This window comes from Pezoporus flaviventris, unplaced genomic scaffold (assembly GCF_033815535.1).
Source record: "Pezoporus flaviventris isolate CSIRO_AGI_PZ_B2104156 unplaced genomic scaffold, CSIRO_AGI_Pfla_v1 ptg000021l, whole genome shotgun sequence".
NCBI lineage: Eukaryota > Metazoa > Chordata > Aves > Psittaciformes > Psittacidae > Pezoporus > Pezoporus flaviventris.
In genome coordinates, this window is record NW_026892569.1 from 7,350,591 (window position 1) to 7,376,550 (window position 25,960).

Below are 25,960 nucleotides of genomic sequence, written 5' to 3' on the forward strand. Positions count from 1 at the left end.
TGAATGAGTTACTCAATTCACTCTAGGCTGCAATGCCCGGCGCCTATTTCCCTGCTGAAGCACAGCCCACTCAGACCTTCAGCAAACACCCAACCACTCCAGTGCCAAAACTCACAGCAGGGAAGGATAGTTGCAAAGCAGAGACTCTCACAGCAGGCAGGCAAAGGGCTGCTGCCCACACATTACTAAATAACCTGGAGGTTTTCCAATGACTGTTACCCCAACACTACACAAAACTCTGCAGGCAAACAAAGAGATTAAAACCCAGAAGGTTTTTTTCAGCTGGTATTTTTATTAGAACTCTCTACATAAAGCACCTTTGCCTGCCTTAAACTTACAGTACTTCTCTGAACATTGTTGTTCCGTAATCGCACAAGATGCTTCAAACTACTCCGCATTTCTCGATTTGGACACTGCCACCTTAACAGCTTGCACAATAGCATCTTTATCAATGCCAAACATCTTCAGGAGCTCAGCTGACTTCCCACTGCGTGGTACATGAGATACAGCCAAGCGATTGACTGTGATCCCAGGCTCACCCACCACTACAGCACACACTGCTTCCCCAATGCCACCTGTGGAAAAAAGAAGTTAAATAAGACATGTATTGGCATGTTACCACAGGCAACTTGCAGGTTGTGTGTATATCTGATCCAAAGGTCCATGCAAGCTAAATCCTCAATTCACAAGCTTATGAGAAACATCAATCACAATGTATGTCTGAGTTGCCCATTTGTGAAATGAAGACAATTCCCTGTTTCCAAGGCATTCTGAGGACAAGCAGCCTGCCATTTCTGAAGTACTTGCAAATTGGCAGTGAGAAACATGTACCTCCAGAGGGCACAGAGCTGTCAGGAAGCCCTCACCACTTCAGCATCAGCTACAGAGGGCCAGGTTTAAAATATATTTAGACTGAGGAGTATTTACAATGTGCTGAAAGGCTGAACTCCCACCAATCTCTATGGCATTTAAGAGCTCCATCTTTTCAGAATGCCTGTACATGCTGCTAGGCACCTCTCTGAGTTATGCAACACATTCACAGCCTTTGCTCAGAGCTCAGTTCACACCAAATCACTATCAGGGATTTACAGACTGAATCATAATCATACAAAGGATGTAACGGGGAACTGTGTGGCAACAGGAGAGACACTGGAAGCAGGAGTATGAGGAAAGAAGAAAGCACAGGACTAGTGTCAAGAGCATGTGCTCTTGAGACCTGGTAGGAGCAATACCTTGGTCCTACACTTCAGTTAGGGTCTATCAGGCGTTTCACAGCTCCAGACATAGTGTGATTTAAACCAGTCAAAGGGCCTCCAGCTAGAGGCACCTCCATGGATATGGCTGGTAAGATCAACGTGATGTGGGCCTGCAACGCACTCAGGCTTGTGAGTGTGTACACCTGACCTTCCTTGGCTGCATCACACAGAGAGGCATGCCACAATAATTTGCATGTTCCTCACCTCCGACTGTGATGATTTTGATATCCTGCAAATCTACAGTAAAATATTCGTCCAGAGTTTTAAGATAAGCTAGAAGACAATGAGGCTCAGTGATGCTACTGTCATCCATACTCTGGAATGAAAGTACTGTGTAACCAGCACTTATGGCAACACCAGCTCACTTCACATACCTGGCAAGAGTGATGCTCGCCTTAAATTAGGATAATATTCTCATAATTATATCTACTAATTTCTATTAGTAGATATCACAGATACCTACTAATGCCATAGTTCACAGCTGCCCCTCTGCTAATTTCTCCATCTCCCCCGAGAAGATCAAGTCTGACATGATTCACAACTACTCCTTTCACACAGTCTCATCTTCAAGGGACATGTTTGCACAGGCAAGCCCTTGAAAACCTGTGTCAGCAAGACATGTCAGAGAGCAAGCGGCAGCAGATTAACCAAATTAACTCCACTTGGCAGCTGGTCACAAGTGGTGCTCCCCAGGGCTCAGTACTGGGGCCAGTTCTGTTTAATAACTTTATCAATGATCTGGATGAGGGGATGGAGGGCACCCTCAGTAGGTTTGCAGATGACACTGAGCTGGGTGGGAGTGTTGATCTGCTGGAGGGTAGGAAGGATCTGCAGAGGGGTCTGGGCAGCCTGGGTCAATGGAGGACAATTCTATGAGGTTCACTCTGGAATTTATCCCAGAGTAACTGGAAACTGCCAAATCATCTGATTTCAAGCAACCTGGAATTGCCCTTTTGGATACAGGGAAAACTTAAAAAACCTGCACAGCTATGGTCTCTCTCATAACTTAAACTCTGACAACTACAGCTGCTGTAAAAGCTATCTGAGAACATTCCATGCAGAATCACTGCCCCACAGCAGGAACTTACAATTTCAGTGAACACAAATGACTCAAGACTTCACTTGGACCAAGCACAAGGAAGGGCACACAAGCTGATCAGAAAGGAGCCCTGATTAACCAGTTATATCTGAGGAAACTTTCAATCCTCAGTGCTCAGTGTCATCTTATAATCTTTAAGAGTAATAAGAAAGAATAAAACCTCTCTTTTGCTTTAACCTAATGACAGCAACAGGTCCCAAACTTCTCTCTCAGGTTAGAAGCTGTGAGGTTCCAATCCCTGGGGAATAACTGTATGGACAGTGACCTCCTGAACCCAGCATACCTTCATGGTAATGGTCCTCAACAGTGATGATTCTGCCCTTGGTCGCTCTTGCACTTTCCAGTATTGTCTTCTTATCCAGGGGCTTTATAGTGAAGGGATCAATCACACGGATAAAAATTTTCTCTGCAGAAATAGAACAAAATGAATTGCAACATGAATTTGGAGAACGCAAGACAAAGACAATGCAAGCAGTTCAGGCAGCCCCTGCAATCTTTCAGGGCCATTATGAAACCTGCTTACAGGTATACAGGTACCCCAGGTATCTGTACCAATGGCTTGTCTACCACTGAACCCAGGCAACCCCAATTTTTGTGTATTATTTCTTCATGCATCTGGTGAGATAGTAGCATCTGTCCATGCCGCAGGCAGGACTCTTGAGGTAGAAAAGTCTTGGATAAGTGACTCCAGGTAACCAGGAGTGGCTGTCAGCAGCACAGTAATCTAACTGGCCGTGCCACAGATAACAGCAGAATCCGTTCACCAGGAAATCCTTCTTATTCAAACTGTCAATCACAATTTTTTTCCCAGACCTTCATTCCACCTTTAGCTTCATTGTCAATCCAAGCAGAATTTCTCCCTGCTGCTTCAGTCCGTATGCATTCCAAATCTTTCATTACAGCTGCCCACCTATCAGGTATGCCTGTTAGAACTGCCCCAGCCCTGATCATGGCACCCTTAATGTCCCCATCAAACCCAGAATTTGTCCTGTCATCACAAGGCAGGCCCAGATTGCTCATTAAAGCTGTGTACAAATGGTGATTGTTTATAAAGAATGGCAAGTTACATGAGGTTTTTTCTGGTCTTGGCTGGCTGAACACTGAGTCAACTCTTATACATAAAGAAGCCTTATATTATGCTGACAATTTTGCGATTGAAGACTCTGTAGTGGCCAATATATTTAAGTTACTAGACTCTGAGCTAAGAGGTTTTCTCTCCATCGTTGGTTATTCACACTTTGAGATCAGCAAAGCATCAAAGTGTGGTAAATGCAGAAAAATAACAACAGTTCTAAAAATACAACTTTCACAATATCCTAAGCCTGATGGGTTCGGTTGTACAAAGTATCTGTTCACTTTAGATACAGCATACAGAACTACCCATAAGCCACAGGCAGCATTAATTGTATTATCTCTTACTATTGGTAATCTCCTCCTGGGCACAGGCTACTGACTCACAGATGGATTTTTGATGGTTTCTTTCTCTTCTTATTTTATTGAAGTATGTTTATGTTTGCTGTGAGATGTCAGTGCATTTGAGCACTATCACAGAATTATTGCCAGCCACACCAGTTAAGTCAATACATTCATTCAAAAACCCAAGTTAGCAGTGATCCATATACACACAAAGGCACTGTATATCAACAGCACTGTGTAAGAGCTCACACACCAGCTGTGGCTCAGCTGAGAAGCTGCATTTTGTTAACTGGCCCCAGCCCAATTGCATTCTACTGTGCTGGTACCTTATCCTGCCCAGACAACATGCTAGGGAAGGATCACCCCTGCTTCTCACACACTTCCTGTGAAACTGCCTGCAGAGATTCTCTGCCAGACAGATTAGCAATTCTAAGAAGACTTTGATCTGATCCATTTGGTAATTTTCATAGCTACTAACACTGGTAAGATAACTAAACCCACTCAACTAGGCAAGATTGGCAGATATACACCATGCTGCACTGTATCACTGTGGCAGGTGACTAGCTGTCTATAATATTTTAATTACTGTTTACCAATACAAAGGGTGAGAATTATGGTACTGATTTCTTTGCTGTATTGTATGATAAAAAAGGAAAATGAAACTCGAACCAAAGAACAACCCCCCTGATCTGCTCACCTTTTCTCAGCTGTTCTGCTGCAGCCAGAGCCTCATGCAGAGTGACTCCTGCTCCAATCACAGTCACCTGGTCATCCTTACTCTTCAGAACCACCTGCAAGAAAATATTTCCATGTATTTTTAACAGTAAATCTCCCTGATATTTCTAACATTTCTGGAGATTTTACTAAAAAGATCAAATCTTTGGCATTGGAATGCTTTAGAAGGAAAAGGGCTTTTACAAGAGCAACTTTGCATATTTTTTCTGATTCTGTTCATCTGGACAATATTTACCTTTGCCTGCCCAATATGGAAGTCCTCATTGTTGTTGTAAATGACAGGATTTTCAGGACGACTGGTTCTTATGAAACAAATGCCCTGTTTCCGAAGTAAACATGTTATAAGTTACAAAATCAGAAACACGTTGACATTCTAGTTTGTAAACCCTGTAAAAAAAAAAAAATAGCAAAACAACTTTTTCTGTTTGTCTTGTTTCCACCCCTCCATATTAGCTCTGGTTCTACTGAGTAACTCCCTCCCCACTTCCCATTAGTCCTTTTTCAACAGCTGGTTGTTTCAGACATTACAATACAGTTAGAGTATGCACATAACTTACAATTTTCTTTCTGATTCCAAGATCTTTATTTCTCTTTTGCTCTCTTGTGGAAATGGAAAATTCTACTCAAGTTAATTAGAATCTTAGAACTTTGCCATACGTGTGCAAATTTTACTCTAGTGACTTTGAAGCAAAAGAAGAAATGCTCAGCTGAAAGTAAGGAAAAATGCTTTCCATCAGTCAGATGCTCTTCCAAAAGAAGTAACCAACCTGTGCTTAGATCTAATCTCTCCCTCACATGACCTTACAATGTTCTCCTCCCTTCTTCTTTTTTTCCCCGCAAACCACTCCTCACATTTGTTACACACCAAATTCTCACACTCCTTCACTTCAAAGCTGTACTATCAAGAATAAACATTTTCTGATTATTTGCTCCTTTCTTAAGGTAAACTCCTACTGCAGCCAAAGTATCAAAGATCAAGGAGATAACCTGACCCATGCTAATTATGACATTTGACCACTACTCTGCCAAATTAGCTGAAGTTTAGGAGAGATTAGAAACTGTGCCACAGCCACACGGGAAATCTTAGTCTTCTTCAGCCAATGTCCTATTTAACTGCAATCCATCATTGGCAACAGAAGAGCAGAAGATGACCAGAGAGACCATCAACCAGTATAAGCACCAGCTCTCAATATCTCCAAAAATGTAGACTCGCTAAACTAATAGATAACCTTACTCTGTACTGGCACATGATCAAAATCCTCAAAATCAATTTATCTTTCTATATCCAGCTTCAATTTAGACCCCAGAGACACCATACTAGGAGTGTATTTTCTATAAGCTTGCTAAAGACCATCAAGAGTTACACTTGTGCTTATTTCGAAGACAATTTAGACCCAAACTGCAATTGCTGTGTAACCATTTACATCTCCCCAAATCTGGCCCACAGCATTCCAGAATGCTCATTCTGCACTAGCCTGGACAGAATGTCTGCAGCCTTTCCATGCAAAGAAAACATCCCACTGCCACGCTGGAGCCTTTGAAAGAATTTATGTGGGTAGAAACATGCAAGAAACATGCCAGAAACAACAAAAATAGTGAAAAAAAAAAAAAAAGTAAAGTTCTCTGGCTCAGAAAGGCTACGATGCAAACCTTGGTGTTGGCAGCTATTTCCACTGCTTTTTCAGTAGCTACAGCATCACTAGGGTAAAACACAGTGGCATTTGGAACAGCTCGGAACATGCACAGATCCTCCAATCCCATCTGAGATGGCCCATCCTCACCTAAAAGAATTAAACCAGGGTTACAAAAGAGTAAGCGCATTTTTTACAATCACTCAATATAGCAGTGAGGTTCAATGTAAACCAGAAAAAAAAAAACCAAAAAGTATAAAATCAGGCACACACAGGACATGCAAGTGTACCTGCTTGAGAAAAGAATCATCTTCTCCTTAACCTCGGAACCATCTAAACAGTAAATAAAGATAGAAAGAGACTAGAAAGAAAGAGAACTCAGGTTAAAAAGAAAAAATGGGAAATAAAGCGTAACAATAAACCAACACAAACGGAAGATAACCAAAGTAGGAAGGTACAGATATAGAAAGAGAGTCACAAAATATCTGAGCATCTTCAGATTTTATATTTTATTATATTATTATAAATATATTTTATTCAGATACATACTACATGTATGTAGTGATGCTGCACAAGCAAAAATTTGTATTTGACAGTAGTGTTTCTCCAGATTTAAAATGCTGGAAACGTGGAAGAAGAATTGCATGTGTCCCATCAGAAATGGAGAGTCCACTTGGTACAACTACTCACAAGCTCTTAGCCTCAAGACTAAATGAAGGGTATGTATTTTCCAATACCATAAAAAGTCTTTCAAAGAGTAATACGGCATCCATATTGCTAATTCAACAACTCAAGCACCTTCCACTGCAGATCTATAAAATAGACTTGTTAGCCAGAACATGTGCTGGATGCCATGATTTTCATAGTTAAAGAAACAACCACCACAACACCTCCCCCCAGTGACCTTACATAACGGTGCTTTGGGAATGGCACTGTTCCAAACTAACCATGCAAAGAGCTCTGAATGCAGGCATGTCACAGCCTGCAGAGCAGAAGCAGGGCAATAAGCCTTCCCACATGCACCCAACTCCACTACCTGTTACTCAAGAAGGACGAGTTCACAAGGAAGGAGGAGAGTATTTTCATGAGAGCAGCACAAAACTCTGAAGAACTTTAAAGATGTTAAACAAATTAATCATTGAACTCTGCACTATGCATTACTAATAAAGTAAGCACAAAGCAGGAAAAGCATGTCTCGGCTTTCAGTCACAACGTGAAAAAAAGCCCTCAACATCAGTTCCTAACTCTGTGTGCACTCCGACTGAGTGAGTGGGATCTCAGTGGGCATTTTCCTTTCCTAAAATGCACCCACACAGTCTATTCATAGAAAGTGGAATTAAGAACAAAATTAACAGGTACCTCAATCAGGATCTTCCTCAAGATAAAGACAGCACTCATGCTTGTCCTACTTTTTCTAAAACAGTGCCAATATCAGCATTCACAGTTCATACTAGTAATTTACAGACTAGCACTATGCTGAGTTTGGCCCCAAGTGCATCTTTACAAAAATCCTGATTTATGTGGTTTTAAAGTAATGCAGAGAATAATTTTCAATTACATCTGCAAAGCCTACATTTATAGCTGAATAAAAAATGTGAGTGCTTAATATGAACAGTATAAAACGTCTGGAATATAAAACTTACTGCCTAAACAACTGATATTTCATTTTTGACACATTTACACTATGATTTCTTTCCTATATGTTCAGTTTGGAAAATACCAACTTTACATTATTCTCTTACGACCCTGAAAACATCTTTAATGTTGTGGTCTGTCAGCAACTACTGCTTTAGGAGTGACCTTAGTACAAGTTCAGAAGGTCACTGTGATAGTTATTTCTCACAGATTTAATGGGGCCAAATTTCAATGCAGCAGAAGCCCAGGTCTATCTGGAACTGCATTCATAAAACTTCAATTTTCACCACAGATCCCATCAGGATTCCGAGTTCCATGCAGACCCAAAGTTCTAATAGGAAGCACATTTTATTCATACCCTTCCATTTAAAATTGAATTTTCTAACTGCTAAAAGATTTCTCTAAATTCCTTTCTTTTGCAACTTGTTTGAAAAACTTCGGGTGTTCAAATCGTTTTTTTGAAAATCACAGTTGAGGCCTGGACCAGATCTGTAACTCAAACAACTTCATAAACCTGTGCTTCATAATCACGGCTCCCAGCAGAACTTTTCAAGTGCTGAAAATTGAAACTTGGAAGTGCAGTTCTAGGAGACAATCCACGTGACCTGAAGGAGTTTTGTCTTCTAATACAAGAAAAGACCAAAGCTAATTGGCTTTTGCAGCAAGACCCTTTGCTGCTCACTAAAAGACTTAAACCGTATTAAACTAGACTATGATGAGATGGGAGGACTGATTTTAAAAAGAGGCTTGTAATAGAATCCCTCCCTTAATGACAAACACAAGCCATAATCTGATATACTCTACTTACAGTCTCCACTACTAAAGCATGCTCCGTACCACTGCAAGTTAAGCTTGAGGTTCTGGATGAGACTACACACTTCTATGAAGCACCTTTAATTCTTTACCAGTATCACAGGTCAAATTAGCATGCAAAGAGCCTTAATTTACTACCCCTGTTAGCTCTCCCTGTCTTTCTTTTCCCCTACAAATGCCCAGAGGGTTTTCCAGCATCAATGTCTACTATCATCTTCCTTCTTGGTATACAAGTCTGCTCCTGTTTTCTTGGGTGATAACTAAGCTTTTCATTTAAAAGCCCAAAAATCCCTTCCTCCCTCAAATCAGAATCAAACCCCAATATGATCTAACACTTCCCAAATAGTTATGATGGGAACCAAAGACCAGAGAAGGTACTGCTAGCAAAAATTCTCAGCCTGTTGCTTCAAGAAGTGCTGTCTACATGGCAGCAAGTCTTGCAGAGAGGAGCCAGGGGCTCCTGTGGTAACAGAAGCCAACAGGGAAACATCAGAGAAATACCTCAAAGGAATTAAGATGGTCTAAGAAAGTGACATGGCTGACAGCCCAGCTGAAATGCTGCTAAACCAATGCATCCAGCATGGGCAACAAACAGGAGTTGAAAGCCACCGTGTCTATCAATGGACAACAGAAGAGCTATGGATATCATCCATGTGGACTTCTGCAGACTAGATATAAAGAAGAAATGTTTTATAATGAGCGTGGTGAGGCAGAGGCTGCCCAGAGGCTGTGGATTCCCCATCTCTGCAGGCATTCAAGGTCAGGTTGGACAGGGCTCTGAGCAACTTGACCTAGGTGAAGATGTTCCTGCTCACTGTAGGGGGGTTGAACTAGATGACCTTTAAAGTTCCCTTCCAACCCAAACTACTCTATGATCCTGTAATTCAATTTCCTGAATTATCTAACAATTTTGCAGTGCCCATTTCATTAGTATTTTGAGGTTTTGGTTTTTTTTTTAGTCAACACACCAAGTGTTGACTAAAGTAGTCAGAAATACTGAGAGAAGCTGAATCAATTATTTAAAATTGGTTATCATCAAAGGCATAATAAACCAAAGATATTTCTCCCTTGTAAAGTGCTTTGGAGACTGGTGGACAAGAGCGTCTGTGCAAGGATAACTTTCATTAGTTTCTCATTTTAGGGACTGGGAAACAAAGGTACAGTAAGCACATGACTATTCTCATCAGTGAGGGCATCAGCTGTAAAGATAGAAAAGAACCTAAGCTCCTCATTTTCGATCCAATTCCTTTATATCACTCTATACTTGTGGAGCAGAAAAGCTTGCAGGGAAAATTCCTATTTTTATCAGGCCAAACAGATAAAAGAGGGGAAAAAAAGCATATGAGCTGATAAAGGCTTGAAATCCTTCTCGTCCTTTCTTAATACAACATGTCTGATAAAAGTAAATTGTGAACATGACTTCTTTCTATAAATGGTGCCACTGTTATACCATCACAGCTATATTACTGATTGTCTCCACAAGGCATTATCAGTTTGACTGCTTGACACTAAATGGATGGGAACTGCTGATAAATAAGCCAAGAGTGCCCCTTACCAATAGAAACGCCGCAGTGTGACCCACAGAGGTTGATGTTACTCTCAGAAATGGCTGCCATGCGGATCTGGTCAAATGCCCGTGTGAAGAAAGTAGCAAAGGTGCTGGCAAAAGCAACAGTTCTGTCACGAGTGGCACAACCAACCGCAATGCTCACCTGAAAAGAGGCAGATTGTACAAGAAGAGTGAATTCATTTATCACTTGTTTCCAAGAGATCAGCTGTGGGACTTCCTACTGAAAACTTCAGCAAGAAGTTGCCAATGCAGATTAAAAATCTCTGTTCAGCCCTGCTCCTAACTGTTCACTTTTCCAAGAAGGAAAGGAGGCAATTCTCACAGTATCTATCCTCCAGCATCTCCTATGCTCCCTGCCTCAAATGCTAACTGTTATTGTTAATGCTTACTAGCGCTTCTTTTCGTTATCTGCTCCAAGCAGCCATTAAGAGAGTTTTAAGACTTATCCGCTTCTATCTTTTCCTGGATCAAAGGCTTACACTTTCAATACAAAGGACATAGAGAAACCATCTCCATCAGACATCATTACTAAGTGGGAATGGATTTACCCTGTGTTATTTGGACTGGTATTTACTAAAAGGGCCCTTCTTCAGCACGACGGAAATCAGAACAAGGCCCTTAAATTGTTTATCGCTACAATTACCCCATACATTTATTTTTACATAGAAACTAGTCTGCTCTTTATAGCAAATTTTTCCTAAGCTGTTGTAGATCCAAAATGTCCAACTTGAGCTCATGAAACTGCTCTAGTATAACGTTTGCAAGAGACAGTCCATGGTTCTTTGGTTACAAATCATTAAAGGCAACAGCAAGTTTCTGCCTGAATTTTTGTCTTGAATTGCGTTTGCTTCGGTGAACCCTACAGATGGCAACCAAAGACTCAACCAGATGACTTATCAAATTATTTCAGTTTTTTTTTGACAAAAGACATCAGGATAAATTTATTAACTGTTTCTCTGTCCTCACCTTTATACCTCAGTCTAGCCTGGAACTCACTGCCACGTTGTAACATTCCTTTTCTTGCAAAATAAAAAGACCCAAGCTCTAAAAAGCCTTTTCAGTTAAATCCCTACAAATCACACTTTGGAAATTATTACTGTTTACATATTGTCATCTCCTTGTGTTGTGCTGAAACAGACAATATGACCATAAAAATAAAAAGAGGAGTGACTTTGGAAAGAACAATCGATCAGAAGCATTCCTGTTGTATTACATTTGTCAGCTTTTGCCATAGCCTAGTTTTTCCCTAAAAAGTGAGCAAGCTAAATTAAATATCCATGAATACACATATGAAGAGCAAATATTTAAATACCACTCTGAAAACTCAGACTGCATGACCTCAGATCCTGCTGCGTAATACCAGTAATTCATAAACCCAAGAAATCCATTACCATGTTCTGTTCAGCAATGTAGCATTCAATGTAGCGACTGGGATGTTCTTTCTTAAAAAGCTCTGAGAAGGTGGAGTTCTTTGTGTCTCCATCCAAAGCAATCACTCGATCATTAGCATGGCCCAGTTTTGCAAGCGCAACACCGTAAGCTTTGCGGGTAGCCCACTAGGAAAAGAAAAATAGAGCAGTACTGTTATAACTTTGTTTCTAGCAGCTTTTTTTTCCAGGAGTGCATGCACATACAATTAAAACCAATCAGGACAGGCATCAGTGCTGAAATCAGCAACTCCCTACCAATCTAGCTAGGAGATTTCGAAAACCTTGGTTTCCAATCATGGAAACTCACTTAACCTCATAGAGTTTCTTCAATTTTAAATAAGCATAACATAGTTTGGATAACTGATAATGATCACAAAATGAAGAAGAGTGATTTGAGTATTTATATTTTAATAGATAATACCCAGTGAGATGACTGTCTGTGTGTCAGACCACAGAAGTAGGTGTTTACCAGGATATTCAAAATAGGAGAGAAGAGGTAGGTAGTTGAAAATGGGACAAGGAATAACACTTAAAGCCTTCTGCCACCCATTAAGATATCTAACAAACAGTGAAAAAGGAAAAGAGTACCTTTTCTCCCACTTTGTAAGTTGGTGGAGATGGCATCTTAATGTTTCTAATATTTATTACAGGTGCATCTTCTTCTGGGAGGGCTGGAGAAAGCTTTTTCTTATTTTGGATTTTGTCATCTATTTCCTGAATGACTTGTTCAGCCATGTTTTTTGGGAGGGGCTTCCCATGCCAGCTTTCCTTATCTTCAACACCTGTGCATTTAAAAGTACATTACAGATAAAGAAAATATAAAAACTACTTAAGTTTTCTGCTACAGATTTTACCCAGCTAGAAGTGGGTAACAGTCTAGTACAGTCTCTCAAGAAAGAACTGCTTTATTATTCCCACTGTAAACAATTACAATGGTATTCAATTGCATTAAGACAGACATGTTCAAATACATAAGAGAAATAGTAAAATTACATATATTCTGAACTAGTGATGGAATTCCAGCATCATCTTCTGAAATTGTTTTTAACTTGGCACCTAAGAGACCTGGTCCATTAGCATGGCAAGCAGTAAACCAGTGTTAACAGTTAACACAAAATTTCAACAGTGAGGTCTAATTAAACTCAGCTAAGTTTCAAGCAACAGTTTTAACCCAGCTGTCTTAATTTAAACAAGACCTGGCATTGTACAGGTTTATTTTAATAGCTTTTGATGACTTTTATCTTTGTGCATCCAGCACTAACAGCAAAATTACCTCTTTGGCTGATAGGCTGCTTTTCACTGGGTAAATTGCTAAGAATAATGAATTCTCCTTGCTTAGTCAATGAGAAGAAATAAAGATATTTACTCCTGTTAATATTTATCTGGTCAGAAAGGCAAATTCATAAAGTGCTGCTAAAAGCTGTAGCTGAACAGAATCATGGCAACTCTTGACATGCTGAATATGCATTTACTCCATTCTATGGATACAGTGCTCATTAGCCAGCACAGATCTCACTTCCAAGAACCCAAATCCTTTTCTTAGCACTAATGCTGCTGAGAAGTATAAGAGTTTGAAAGAATTGCTGCATGCTGTTGCTCAAATGTGTAGGTACACATTTGTCTCCTAGAAAATTACATTTAGGCAAGTTTCACACTACATGAAAACTACAAAAGCATTTTAAGAGGCAACATAAACTCCAAAAGTCTGTTAACCTGTGAAATAATTTCTGATTTCTATACTACTCCTGTATCTCGATGAATTACACATCAGATCATATGAAATAACTTGCAGTATGAGGTAGCTTATGCACCATGTCTCATACAGTTTTGTCAAAACTGTAAATGTAGCACCCCTCCTCATTTCCTATGCATTTACACTGCCTGGCTGGTAACAAGCAGACCCCGTTATCTGCAGCACCAGGAGGAGGGAGCTTCCATGACAAAGTTACTCCCTTCTCAGAGTAGTCTCTCTGAGTCTAGGGATGAAGAGCAATCCAAGAAGGTTGCCCTCTTGTGCTAGGGCAATTTTCAAGACATACAATCCAAAGTTCTCCCATGCCCCCGGCTGTCTTCCAGACTAGAAGAGACTTCTTAAATAGAACATCAACCTTTTTCTAATGCATGAAACATTAAACTTCTATATTTAATGACTGCACCTTTATTGCAGCACTGTGTACATATTATTATACATATGCATATGCAAAGCAATAGATGTTTTATTACCTGATATGCCTCTGCCTTTAAAAGTCTTTGCAATGATAGCTGTTGGCTGATGTTTGGCCTGGCCAAAGGCTTTGCAAAGTTCCTCCACACTGTGCCCATCAACAATGATTGCATGCCAGCTAAGAACACAAACAGATCAACTGTTTCTAAAGGGTTTTAGCATGTGACACTCTCTGGTAGTTAGCAATAACAATAACAAATACTAACATCATTCCAATGCCCTGTCTTTTAAAGACCCAAACTATGCCAGAAACATGAAATAGCATTCATTTGAGATCATAAAATACCATAGTCCCTCTTTTATAACGCAAAAATAAGTCACAGAGGGACTAGCAAAATTCACAGCTTACAGATCACTAAGTTATCCTACATTTCTTCAGACATAATGGCCATTTTTAAACACAAGAGCAAATCAGACATCTAGAAATCAATTAAAAAACTGTCAGTGAAAGTTGAGTAATTGTTTCCATGACCTTCTTTCTGCTATGACAGTACCTTTGGTCACGTAAAGTTACAAAATCTGGTTTTAATATGATAAAAATCCTCTAAAAAAAGTATCTGAGTAAGCAATCCTTTTCTTCTTCCTCTAAACAAAAAATTCTGTCAATTCTCCTGCTGTAGAATTTTGTAATAATAGTAATAAGGATGGCCACTATCAGGCATTACGAAAGACCATCCTTCTTGGTGATGATATCCTTGAGAGCTGAAAGCTCACGTGAAAAATTTCTGCAAAGCAAATGAAGCACATGGCTTCAAATGGGAGATGACACCGAACTTCTTCTAATCACATACCCAAAGGCTTCACAGCGTTTCTGGTAAATCTCAACATGATGCTGCAGAGGAGCAGGGTCACTTTGTCCAAGACGGTTAACATCAAATATAGCAACCAGATTATCGAGCTTGTAAAGCCCAGCAAAGGCCATTGCCTCCCAAACAGAGCCTTCAGACAACTCTCCATCTCCAAGCAGACAATACACTCGATAGCTAGAAAACAAAATTAAAGTAAAAAACCAAACCCAACACCCCAAAACAAGGTTTCACATGTAAGCACAGTTAAATCAACAGCAAAACCCCTCTAACAATTCAGAGAGAACTTGCTGCTTTTTCTATTGCAAACTCAATGCCCGTTGCTCAGTGCATTCACCTCAGATAATTTTACAGAGCTACTTAGCGTAAATACTTTCGAGCTGTTACATATGAAAAAAATAAGATGAGAAATACTACACCCTTTTTAAAAATTTTCTCTCAAAATGAAAAATCAAATATTAAGCTTTCTATTGCAAGGCCTGAATGAACAGGCCCATTACACACTGTCACTGTGACTCAGCAAGATTGCCAACAATGCAAGAAAGATTACTGTCTGCTGCTTCTTTCCTCCCATATACTCTCTGAAAGGACAACTAAGAATTTAGTTTCAGGAAATCTATAAATTGCAGATGAACTCAGCTATGAATTAAAGCATGTTGCATAACCAGATTCAGAATTCTGGAAAAAGAACCAACATGGTATGACTTTGTAGATGATTCCTCCAAACACTGAAGACCTTTATTTAGGTAAACTCAGGCAGCAGCAGTACTGCCTGATTTTTATGGAACTCAGGCAATGTATGTTTTTTTTTATTGCCACCTTCTTTTCTTGTATGATAAAACTTTATAAGTGAACTTACAGTAAATCAGCTGTCAAATACAGAATTTTTAAACAAAATAACCAAGATTCCTGTTAGCAATTTTTTTTAACTAGACATTAAGCTATAATAGACTTTTGATGTGAATCCCACCTGCCTTCAGCTAAATCTGAACTCCTTCCACATAAGCTGCCCCCCAGTACTGCATGCAAGACCACCTTTTTCTTCTGTCATGTAAGCACTGCTTAGATTTTTTCCACACGTAGCATCTGCTAAAATCAATTAAAATCAGCAAGTCATCTTTCACAGAAATGATTTCAAGCTAGTGAAGTGTAGAACACACTAACTGGGCAGCCAGTGCTCGAATGTTCTAGAACTGTCACATAAAATATATCAACATCAGGCTATTTTCCTCCTCATACAGATTTGCCTTTAGACATCTACTTTTCTTGCGCACAAAACAAATAGCAGAAGCAGTCATTTTTGTATTTGTGGAGCTGAATGCCTTTATAATAACATTTTGAAGCCCTACTTTATGATTCAGTGCTGCTATTATTGACCATAACAGTTCCTTATCTAGGTATATGTTCTCCATTATTAGTCATCTGACTTGGAACAGATGCATCTCCAGTCTGCATCTTCCTTCTAAGGGGACACATACCAGTCTCAAAATGGAAGGTAGAGGCTGCTCCACATCTTACTGTCTTCTCTGTTAGGGAACATCACCTTGCAATACTGCCAGGGTACAAAAAGGGACATATATGTGCACTAATTCTTGCTAACCTTTAAATACTTGGTAGTTTCACTGGCAATGGCTTCGTAATCTAGGCTAGTAATCCGTAATTATAAACCTCAATTTGAGATCAGATTTGGGAATGGAGAATAAAGGTTTGGGTCTTATTTTTTTCCTGATTAAGAACATGGTTTCTTTTCACAAAATACGCCAATTGACTGCCTCTAATCATGAAATACATGATGATGGAAATACCTGGCTCTGTCAAAGAATTTGCCAGTGTATGCCATTCCACATGCTGCACCAAGACCCTGACCGAGGGATCCAGTGGCCACATCAGTGAATGTTTGTCTCTGAGAATGAAAAGACAACAATAATCGTACAGTGAAGAAATAGAGAAATTAAGTTCTAGTGCTAGAAGATGGTTCACTATACATCAAAATTCAGCTTCTCAGGCAAAACAATACCGTATAAGTGCCTCCAAATCTTGCCATTCCCCTTCTTTCCCTGCAGTACATGTACCTTGATTATCGGTATCACAAGCTGACTAGGCTTTCTGAGAGGGAAGGCTACCAATGGCCCAGGAATTTTTCAGCTACGTTTTGGATGGCAGGTGTTACGAATTGATGATTTTGTATGTAAAAAAAATAAAATTAAAAAAAAAATCAATTGAAACCTTTGGTTGTGAATGGAAAGACCAATGAGGTGACCAAATAACTCAAAGCTTCTTAAAGGACAAGAAAGCCATGCAGGAACTTGTTTGAAATGGAAAATATTGACTGTCGGAGAACTTTACTAGAACAGTAAAGGTCATTTCTACAGTTGTGAAGCCATAAATATTACCATCCTTCTTATAAGTCTTTATCTTTCCAGCAACCAAGAACTGCTGCAAGATATATGTGCTACTTGTTTTACAAAATCCACCATCTTATATCAAAGGTTATAAGCACTCACTGGCACTGGGTGTCCTTCTAAGACAGAATCAATTTTCCTCAAGTTCAATAATTCTGCTTCTTGTAGAAAGCCAGCCTCTGCCCAAACAGAATATAAAATTGGTGCTGCATGACCCTAGAAAAAAAACATAAACTTTAAGCAAAGCACAATTTTCACAATATCCTAGTATCAAGGCAAAATTCTGCAAAGCTGACAAACCATAGAATCAGGTTCTTACATCAACTAGGAAAGCACTGAGTTATAAAACATTTTCTTTTTTACAATGCAACGTTCGTACTGATGCTTGTTTTCAAGTCCCCCATGCCCTTGCTTAGAGCACCCCAGACAGCTGACTACAGTTAAGACAGAAAGAATGCAGCACTCTAAAGGGCTATTTAGGATGTCCTCAAGAAAATCAACATGGAAGGCTAAGAAGGCCTCTAGCAGCCATGGATTTCCAGTTCCAAGAAGTAGTTTTGGTATCCACGTAAAACCCTTTGATTCAATCTCCTTAGGTACCATTTTCAAAAACAGAGCCCTCCCTGTACACTAAACTAATGTAAACAGATGGATGAGCAAGCATTAGCCCATTAAATCTTCTTCAATACATATGTATTCAAGGTAATATGCAGTGAGTGACAACAGGAAAAATTTTAAGCTTTAAACACTTGGATCCTTGTGGCCAGGTCTGATTGAACAACTGCAAAGTAGTAGTTATCTTCTGCTCATGGAGTTGTTAGAAGTCAGAAACACCTGCAGAGGTTTGAAAGCTGTTTATCAACTCTGGGAAGAAACCCCTAATTCATTAGAGACAGGTAAGGCAAACATGAAGAAGCGACTGTCATTGCTTAACCACCTCAGCATTAGCTGTTTGCTTCTTAATCTAATTACTTATTTCAGATATACACTATCAGCTATGCAACACTATTGTAAGCCACCATGTGAGAAACTTGACTCAAAGATGGAACCTGCTTTACTGGAGTACTAATCTGCCATTTTTCACATCATTGTTTTCTGAAGGTCCTTCAACTGCCTTTATGTCATATGATCGAAACGTCCTTGTGATTTGCAAGGGCACAATGCAAAAAGGATAGAAACGCTAATGGCTAGTCCAGGTTGCAGTTTTATCTGTTTTCTGAACCACACTGGCTTCAGAAATAGTACTGACTTTAATATCATACTGGCACAGTTAGGAATGCCAACTACTCACTAACCTACCGTAACTATTTCATGTGATGCTCCCTGAAAAGTTGACAGTAATCAGTGCACATTGTGACGTGACTGCAGGCATATCAGCACAGCTGCATTTAACAAGTAGAGCACAAAAGCTAACTGCAACTTACTCATTAGAAAACTGGTTAAGCCTAAATATAGCAGATGTTAATATTTCTTGATAGATTTCATAGAGAATATAATAACATTTATTATTTAATACTAGAACAACTGAAGTCAGTGAAGTTAAGACTTATCAAGACAATTATACAGACACTTCCTAAATATTTTTGAGTTATGCTTCAACTTAATCAGCTTTTACTTGTCTTTCTGAAAGTAAATTCCAAGCTTTGGAAAGAAATTCCAAGCTCTCAAATATTTCCAATAGACTTCTGAGTAGATGCAAGCATAAGTAAGCATTTAGTCAAGGAAGACAACCTGATTTAATTTAGGTAGACAGCTAGCAGACAGCAACAGTATAGCGTAACAGTTGTTTTACCTTTGAAAGAATAAACCGGTCGTTGCTGGCATTTCTGGGATCTTGTACTTTGTACTTCATGGTATGGAAAAACAGCACAGACATAATCTCTGCTGCACTGCAACATGATGTAGGGTGGCTACAAGTCAAGACAGACCCAAGATTACAACTTCTCATTATTGTTTGTTCAGGATTGTATCTTTAAAATATCACTTTACCAGGTCCTCCACTCCTCAGCATTAATACACAGTTGAGTGTTTTTGATAACCCATCCCATCTACCATTACCCTAATGACAATTAGTTGTACTTTGAGACAAAGGGAGCCCTCTTATCTAGTTGAAGTAGGTATTAAAAGACATGGTGACAGTTCAAGGGCATATCTTTTGGAGCAATCTGTTCTTCATGCCAAGGAACACCAGACTAATCGGTGACTGTGAAGCACAGGAAACGGTATGACCCTGTGCTTGAAATCATACGTTACTGATTTATCTGACAGCAGAAATTCAAACTGGTGCAGAGGAAACAAAGATAGCTTTCCACAGTATTTTAGCCATTCACTGAGTACAGGAATTAAAAATGTGGCATCATGACTTATTCAGGCCCCATTGCACAGGCAGGGACTGGTAACGCAAGATTATATTTTGAGGAAAGCTCTGGAATGTTTAGAACTGTAGCACATAGGGTACCATTTTCTTTTACCATGTTAAAGCAGACAGAACTAGAATGCTGATTTCTAAAGAGAACATTAAACAATACAATTCTTGTACTTCATCTTCTACTGAAACTGGACGCAAAAATTTGCTGTCTCCAGTAAAAACCCAGAAAGAAGCACACTGTAAAATATTAATCTGCTTAATCTTTGGCTAAGAGAGGAACCAACATTTTCTACATTTACATCTATATCAGGCTGAAATGCTGAACTAGTTGGTTTGTCAAACATTTGTAAGTCTCTCCCATTGAACTATCTGGGATAACTTTTGCAACAATAACTTGGTTTAGAAATACATAAGGCTCATTTCAGAAGAAAGCATTCCATATAGTAGCAACAAGTAAATGCAAACTTACATGAAAAGAGCTATTTCCAAGTGCCAAATATTCAGTTATTCTGAGACAAGGTGGATATTTAATTTGAAGTATAGTAGAGGGCATACATTTGATTTTATTTATCTACTTTACTGTGATTTCAAATAACGATGACTGTAGTTCTTACACACCTTGAAGGCACAGCACTACTTGACCACCTAAGTGGATTAGCCTTGGCTTTTCAATTGTGATAAAACTTACAAGGAGTTAGAAGTCTCTTTAAAAACCTCTATTGAGTGCAGAAAGCAGCATTTTTCAGATTTTAGTGGTGTAAACAGGATCATTCTTGAGATCAGTGATTGCGGCTGAGGTACAGGACAGTGAATGATGAACAGTAGAAAGGTTATGGCTGCAGAAATCTGCACCAGCCTTGAAAATAACTTGCAGTCGCATCTCGGTTTCTCTTCTACCAACATTTTTCATTTTTAACATGATACTCTTAAAATATTTGACCCTTCTTGTAAAACAGCACAAACTTATTACGAAAGTGTCACATTTCTTTTCCCTCATGTCCATATACCATGCATGTTAGGATTAGACAACACTTTCAGTAGAACTCTAATATTCTCTTCTTGTAGTAATGAACCTTCCACCCACCCCCAACAGTGCTGTAATAAGAGAGTAAAAACATGCAAAACACTAGCATAATTTGAATTACGGTTAGTGTCCATCCCTTAGTAAGTACTCACACACAGAGAACCAAAAGAATTAGCTTTAAACCATGGTTCAAACATATTAGTAAATATATATGTATTTGAGTTAATCAATAAGCCTTACATGCTTGTTTAAAGCTTTCATTCCTTTAATTTTATTAACTTTATACTTAACCATACTTCTATGAACTCCTGGTCTTGGTAAAAAAAGTTTTAAACAACCTAAAATGATAGCATGTGGAAATAAAAAAAAAGTAGAAAAATGTATTAAATTACCTGAAAATAATAAAATAATAATAATTAACCTTGTTAAAACTACAGGTTAAATGACTTTCTACTAACAAAAAATAGCAAAAATTTAACTACATATTGGATAATAGAAATCATTTTACAAATAACTACACCATTTTCTTTAAATACAGCCATATGAACTACATCTACTGGTCTTCTCTTAGCTCATACTCTTCTAGTAAGTTCTGTTAAGAAAACTTGTTGTTAAGCCTAGCAAAGTGTATATGGATTACTTTGTACAAGGGGAGAAAAAGACACAGCAAGTCATTGCCACTACCGTCACACAATCTCCCACATTTTGTTCCCAACTGGTGAATAATCCAGAACTCTGCAGCAGTGGCCCCATCGACACGCTTCTCTGCCAGATAGCTTCTACTGGAGAAATGCCTAAACTTTGAAATACAGCCCTTTAGTAGAAAACTGAAATAAAGTACTCTGGAACACTAAAATCCTCGATCTGCACAAATCAAGGGTAAAATAATTACTCCAGCATAGTTTTGTGGTTTTTTTTTTTATTACTCTACATCAATTCATATTAGCTCCATCTACACATTTCAACTAAAGAGAAGAGTGGTGGAATGTTAAAACTGCTGAAAGACAAAAGAAAAAAAAAAAGAAAATAAAAAAAAATCAAAAAAAGAAAATGACCTGCAATAAATGATCATACCACGTGTTGTGAAACTTAACTGCCTCTTAAGAAACCCTTGCAACTTCCACTTTTGAGAATTTAGCCATCTAATTCTAGGAGGCCAGGAACCGTTTCACGCATCAGAAATGTATCATTAGCTACCAAAAAGCCTCTACCAATTTTGATTAAAATGTCTGCACTTCTTATCTAAAAGAAAGACTTCTTCCACACCCAAAAGCAAGTAAGTTCAATCTTTACAACTTAATCAAACATTTCCCCACCTAGGGCTTTTTAAGCACAACTTTTTTTTCCAGGTCACTGAATTTTTCCACTGCGCCTGGTAAAGTACTCAAAGTGCTATGTTTGAGCATCTTCAGGATCAGACTGCCTGGTCTTTTAGCTCTTGTCCAGACAAAGGCCACAACTTAACAAAAGTAGAACAAGTGAAAACTGCAACAACTGGTGTGTCAGATCTACCAGGGAACCACCTGTGTTGCAACATATGTCAGAGTTTATGAAAATTACTTCCTTGAGAGTAGCAGGCAGGTCCCGTTTTGTCTGAAGTGCTTTTATTGCATTTCCTTCAGTTTTACAAACTGCACCTTCAACAAACACAAATTTCTTTAACAGAGTCAACGCAAGCATGACAATTCTTATTAACTGTAAGCTTCTACTTAAATTTAGCTTGCATTCAAACATTTTTCCACACTGCTAGTGTATATCAGCAACTTAAACAAATCTTACTGTCTCATTCAGGTTTTGGACAGCACATTCATAATGTGGAGAAGCTGTTTTAGAAATGTACATGATTTATGTAACCACAACTGACTCTGAATGTCTTTTTCTTACAGGCACATTACTACACCATCATCTCAGTAACCAAATATTACCAGTTAAGAAAATAAATGGCTTGTCAACAGAATCTGCCCTGCAGAACCCATCTTTCATAATCTGGTTGTGTAATAATTTCAGACTCTACAGAACTTTAGTGCTAGAATAAGCTTGAGCGATTAAGGAAATGCCTTTGCGCAAGAAGTACTCAGTATTGTAGCATACATGAAACGGGAATAAAAATCTTGAGTAAAACTACTTTTACTGTTTCTTCATCAGTATGGGGACAATGGTTTTACTATTGAGTTTCATGGACCACAAAAGAGAAGGCTGTAGCAAGATCCTTATTCTTTAATAGCACAGCTGACAAAACAGAAATAATTTTATCTGTAGATAAAGCAAGTGACACTATACAAGCTCTGGGATTTGCCTAAAATACACTCTAGAAGATCAACACTGAGGCTGAAGCTCTACTAAGTAGATTTAGCACAATTTTTCTTACCTACAGTTTCACACAGGCTTGTGTAACATTGCCTGTACATTGTAGCATTGAAACAAATCAAGCATTAAAAGAGCAATTGTTGGGTATCCTGCACTTCCCTTTCCAGACCGGAACAAACAAGCCACGGCTTTGTAAAAACCTGCTCCTGTGCCTGGCTGAGAGTTTCTCCGTGTCCCCACTGCATTTTACAGGAAGAACCAGAGGAGCGTTTCCATTTGCTGCATGCAAAAGGAATGAGTAAAGTTCAGTTTCTGTAAGCCTTAAGAAAGGGCCACGTGGGTAGCTCACGCCACACAGGGTGGGCACTGTAAGGCAATTCAAAGGAGCAGCTTTAAAATACCATACGCCACCTTCTCCACACAAACCTCAGCATCAGAAGGGTTCCAGGATTTCTTCCTTTTTTTTTTTTTTTTTTTTAAAACGCTACAGCCAGTTTCAAAGAGGTCCAAAGGAGGAAATTGTAACAAGATGGGATATATTAAAAAAAGAAGAAAAAAAGGCAGTACTCCACGTGGAAGCACTCAAATACGTTATTCAAGCAGAAAAAATGGCTTTGATTTTACATGAGTAAAAGCGGATTGTTTGCAGAATTTTTTTTCCATAGGTAAAGCACGATCAAAGGAAGGATAAGTCTGGAATCTGCACACATCAGAGCCTCCGCTAAATCCTGTCCAGAGGCCTGAATAAACTGCCCATTGGAGACCGAGGGCATTTCACAGATAATCCCACTTGGGCTCACTTGAAATTCTGTGCGGAATTAGTTCCAACTGACGGGCACGGAATGAAAAAGAAACCGTTTGTGCCTCGGGCACAAATTCTTTGGTTTCCAGCCCTGCACCAACTTCCCATTCCCGTCCCCTCTCCGCAATCACAACACCCGCCGGCCCCGAGCCGGGCGGCCTTTACCCGCGGGAGCACAGCACATCCCCGCGCTGCTGACCCACAGTCGCCATTTCCCACTGTAGCACCTCCACATCACCCCCGACATGCCGGGGACAGTGTGGGTGTTATGGGGTAGAGGTTCTAGCGGGATTCGGCCGTGACCACCGCAGCATCACCCCCGCCGTCGGGGCCCCTTTCCCCGCGCAGCGCACGTCCCATCCTGCGACCGCCCAGTCCTCCCGGCAGCCGCGGGTAACGGTGTCCTGCAAAACGGCTATAGAATAGGGAAAGGGATCTCTGCTCTCGGAGCCAACAGCGTGACCCTAGGCAGCGGGTAACGGGCTAAGGGAACGCGGCGCAGCACCCCCCCGCCGCCGCTCCGCCTCGATGCATGCCCCGGGATGAGGGAGCGCGGCTCGCCGGAGTGGCGGGAGCCGCGGGGCCTGTCTGCGGCCAATGCTGCGGGGCAGCCGGTCCGCCTCACTCACCCAGAGCCGGCCGCAGTGGTGGCCTTGATGGAGCTGATGCGGAGCCGGTTGGCCGTGTCCTTCAGGGCCTGCAGGGTCTGCTGGTCGGGCTTGTGGTAATCCTCCATGAGGTCGAAGCAGCAGGGCGGCAGCGGCGACGGGGCTGGGCAGGCAGGGCGGCAGCAGCAGCGCGGCTCACCGGGCCGTGCGCGGGGCGGGCACAGGCAGCGTGCGAGAGGGCGCGGCTCCGCGCCCCACCTCCCGCCTGCGCCAGGGCGCCCCCCGGCGGTGGCAGGAGGCGCTCGGGGAGCCCGCCCTTGGCCACGCGCAGGCGCCATTTCCCCGCCTCGCCCGGCGGTCCCTCAGAGCCCCGCTCTGGAAAGTGGGGCGGGCCGGGCCGGGCTTTTTTCACCGTCCGGAACGCTGCTGGATACCGTTGTTGCATTGGGATTCCAGCTCCAGCCTGCTCCTGTCTGTAAAAGAACTGACTGCATCCAACGCCTCTGAACGGTAACTTTGTTCCTCTGTGATCACTAGGAGAAGCAGTTTGCTTCAGCAAAGCTTGCTTTGTCTTTTTGCATTGTAGCCTGCCTAAGCACAATCCTGTAGGCCAAGGGAAGGTATGTGGGTTCCTGGAACTGTGAAACAAAGAGGAACAAAGAACTTTTGCGGTCGGAAGTTGGGGTTCGTCTTCGTCTCAATCCTATGAATACGTAAAAGGGTTGACTATAAGGAACTTTGTACCCGTAAGTGAGTATGCGGGGTGTGAACGCATGCCCCCAGCGTTGTAAATAAACTTTAGCTCCACTGACTTTGTCCCCAGTTAAATGTATCTAGATGTAAGCGCGTTTCTCACACTCTGCACAGGAGTAACAGTAACTAAATTACCCTGTGTGGCTGCTTTCCCTCCAAAAAATAAAAAATTCATATTTCTAAAATATATATGTTTAAAAATCTGACAAAACCACTTTTGCATAAAAGATGGACTTCACCAGCCATCAATCACAAAATGCATTTTTTTCCTAGCAGTTCTGAACACAGTGACATTACAGCTTACAAACCTAACCAGCAAGTTGAATATTTCAAACTTGTTCTAGAAAGCTCAAGCAGCAGTACTGACAATCTGAAAAAAAATCATAATAAAATGCTTAGACAACAAAAAAATACTAAATACCTCACATTTTGCTCATACCTTCACTACACTCCCCATGTATTTCAGTGTTATGTCCATTGGTAGTTTGTCCAGGAGGTTGTATTGTGTAATTTAAAAGTATTAATATACTTTAAAATCTGTTTTAAATGTAAGCTGTTACATCTAGTAAATTAGGGCGATCATCTAATTTCAGAAAACACTAGTGGTGTGTGCCATTTACATTAGAAAACCTACACTTCTGTCTGTAAGGCTCCTCAGAGTTTGGATTTCAGACAGAAAGGAAGCCACCTGTATTTACAGAGCATCCATCCATGCACACCTCACAAACTGCAACTAAAAAGTTGCATGTGAAACACTTAGCAAGGCAAGGTAACACTTTTTCCATAAACCAGTTTACTGGAACAAATAAAAGCAGGCACCATTCCCTTAGCTAAACTGTTCCCTTAAACTGCTCCATCATCTGTCTTTTAAAAAATTCTTTCAATAAAAGAAACTCAGAAGAAAAACTAGACTGGAAATAGGCTGTATGCCAGTGAGAAGGGGAACAAGTCAAAGAACGGAAATTGACAGTAGCAGTGCAGTTAATTTCAGAGCACTGTATAAAGGCTAGTTGCTGCAACTGCTATTTCCTATTCTCCTATTTATATTTTACTTTAAAATAATTAGGTATGCCAACTACTT

General features: G+C 40.2%; 1 protein-coding gene and 1 long non-coding RNA gene across 2 annotated transcripts in view; both read right to left on the bottom strand.

Annotated features, from left to right (window-relative positions):
• The window catches only part of LOC133270559 (uncharacterized), a 985,299-nt gene that overhangs the window by 90,799 nt on the left and 868,540 nt on the right, over nt 1-25,960 (bottom strand). The window lies entirely within an intron of this gene.
• Nucleotides 264-24,365, bottom strand: TKT (transketolase). The gene is made up of 14 exons (XM_061455863.1): nt 24,148-24,365; nt 18,810-18,927; nt 17,120-17,233; nt 16,421-16,518; nt 14,601-14,792; nt 13,809-13,927; nt 12,174-12,367; nt 11,547-11,711; nt 10,141-10,297; nt 6,157-6,287; nt 4,742-4,825; nt 4,469-4,562; nt 2,639-2,761; nt 264-575 (listed from the first exon to the last, which is right to left on the bottom strand). Exons 1-14 carry the CDS (start codon nt 24,252-24,254, stop codon nt 388-390), a joined length of 1,884 nt encoding a protein of 627 aa, XP_061311847.1. The 5' UTR covers nt 24,255-24,365; the 3' UTR covers nt 264-387.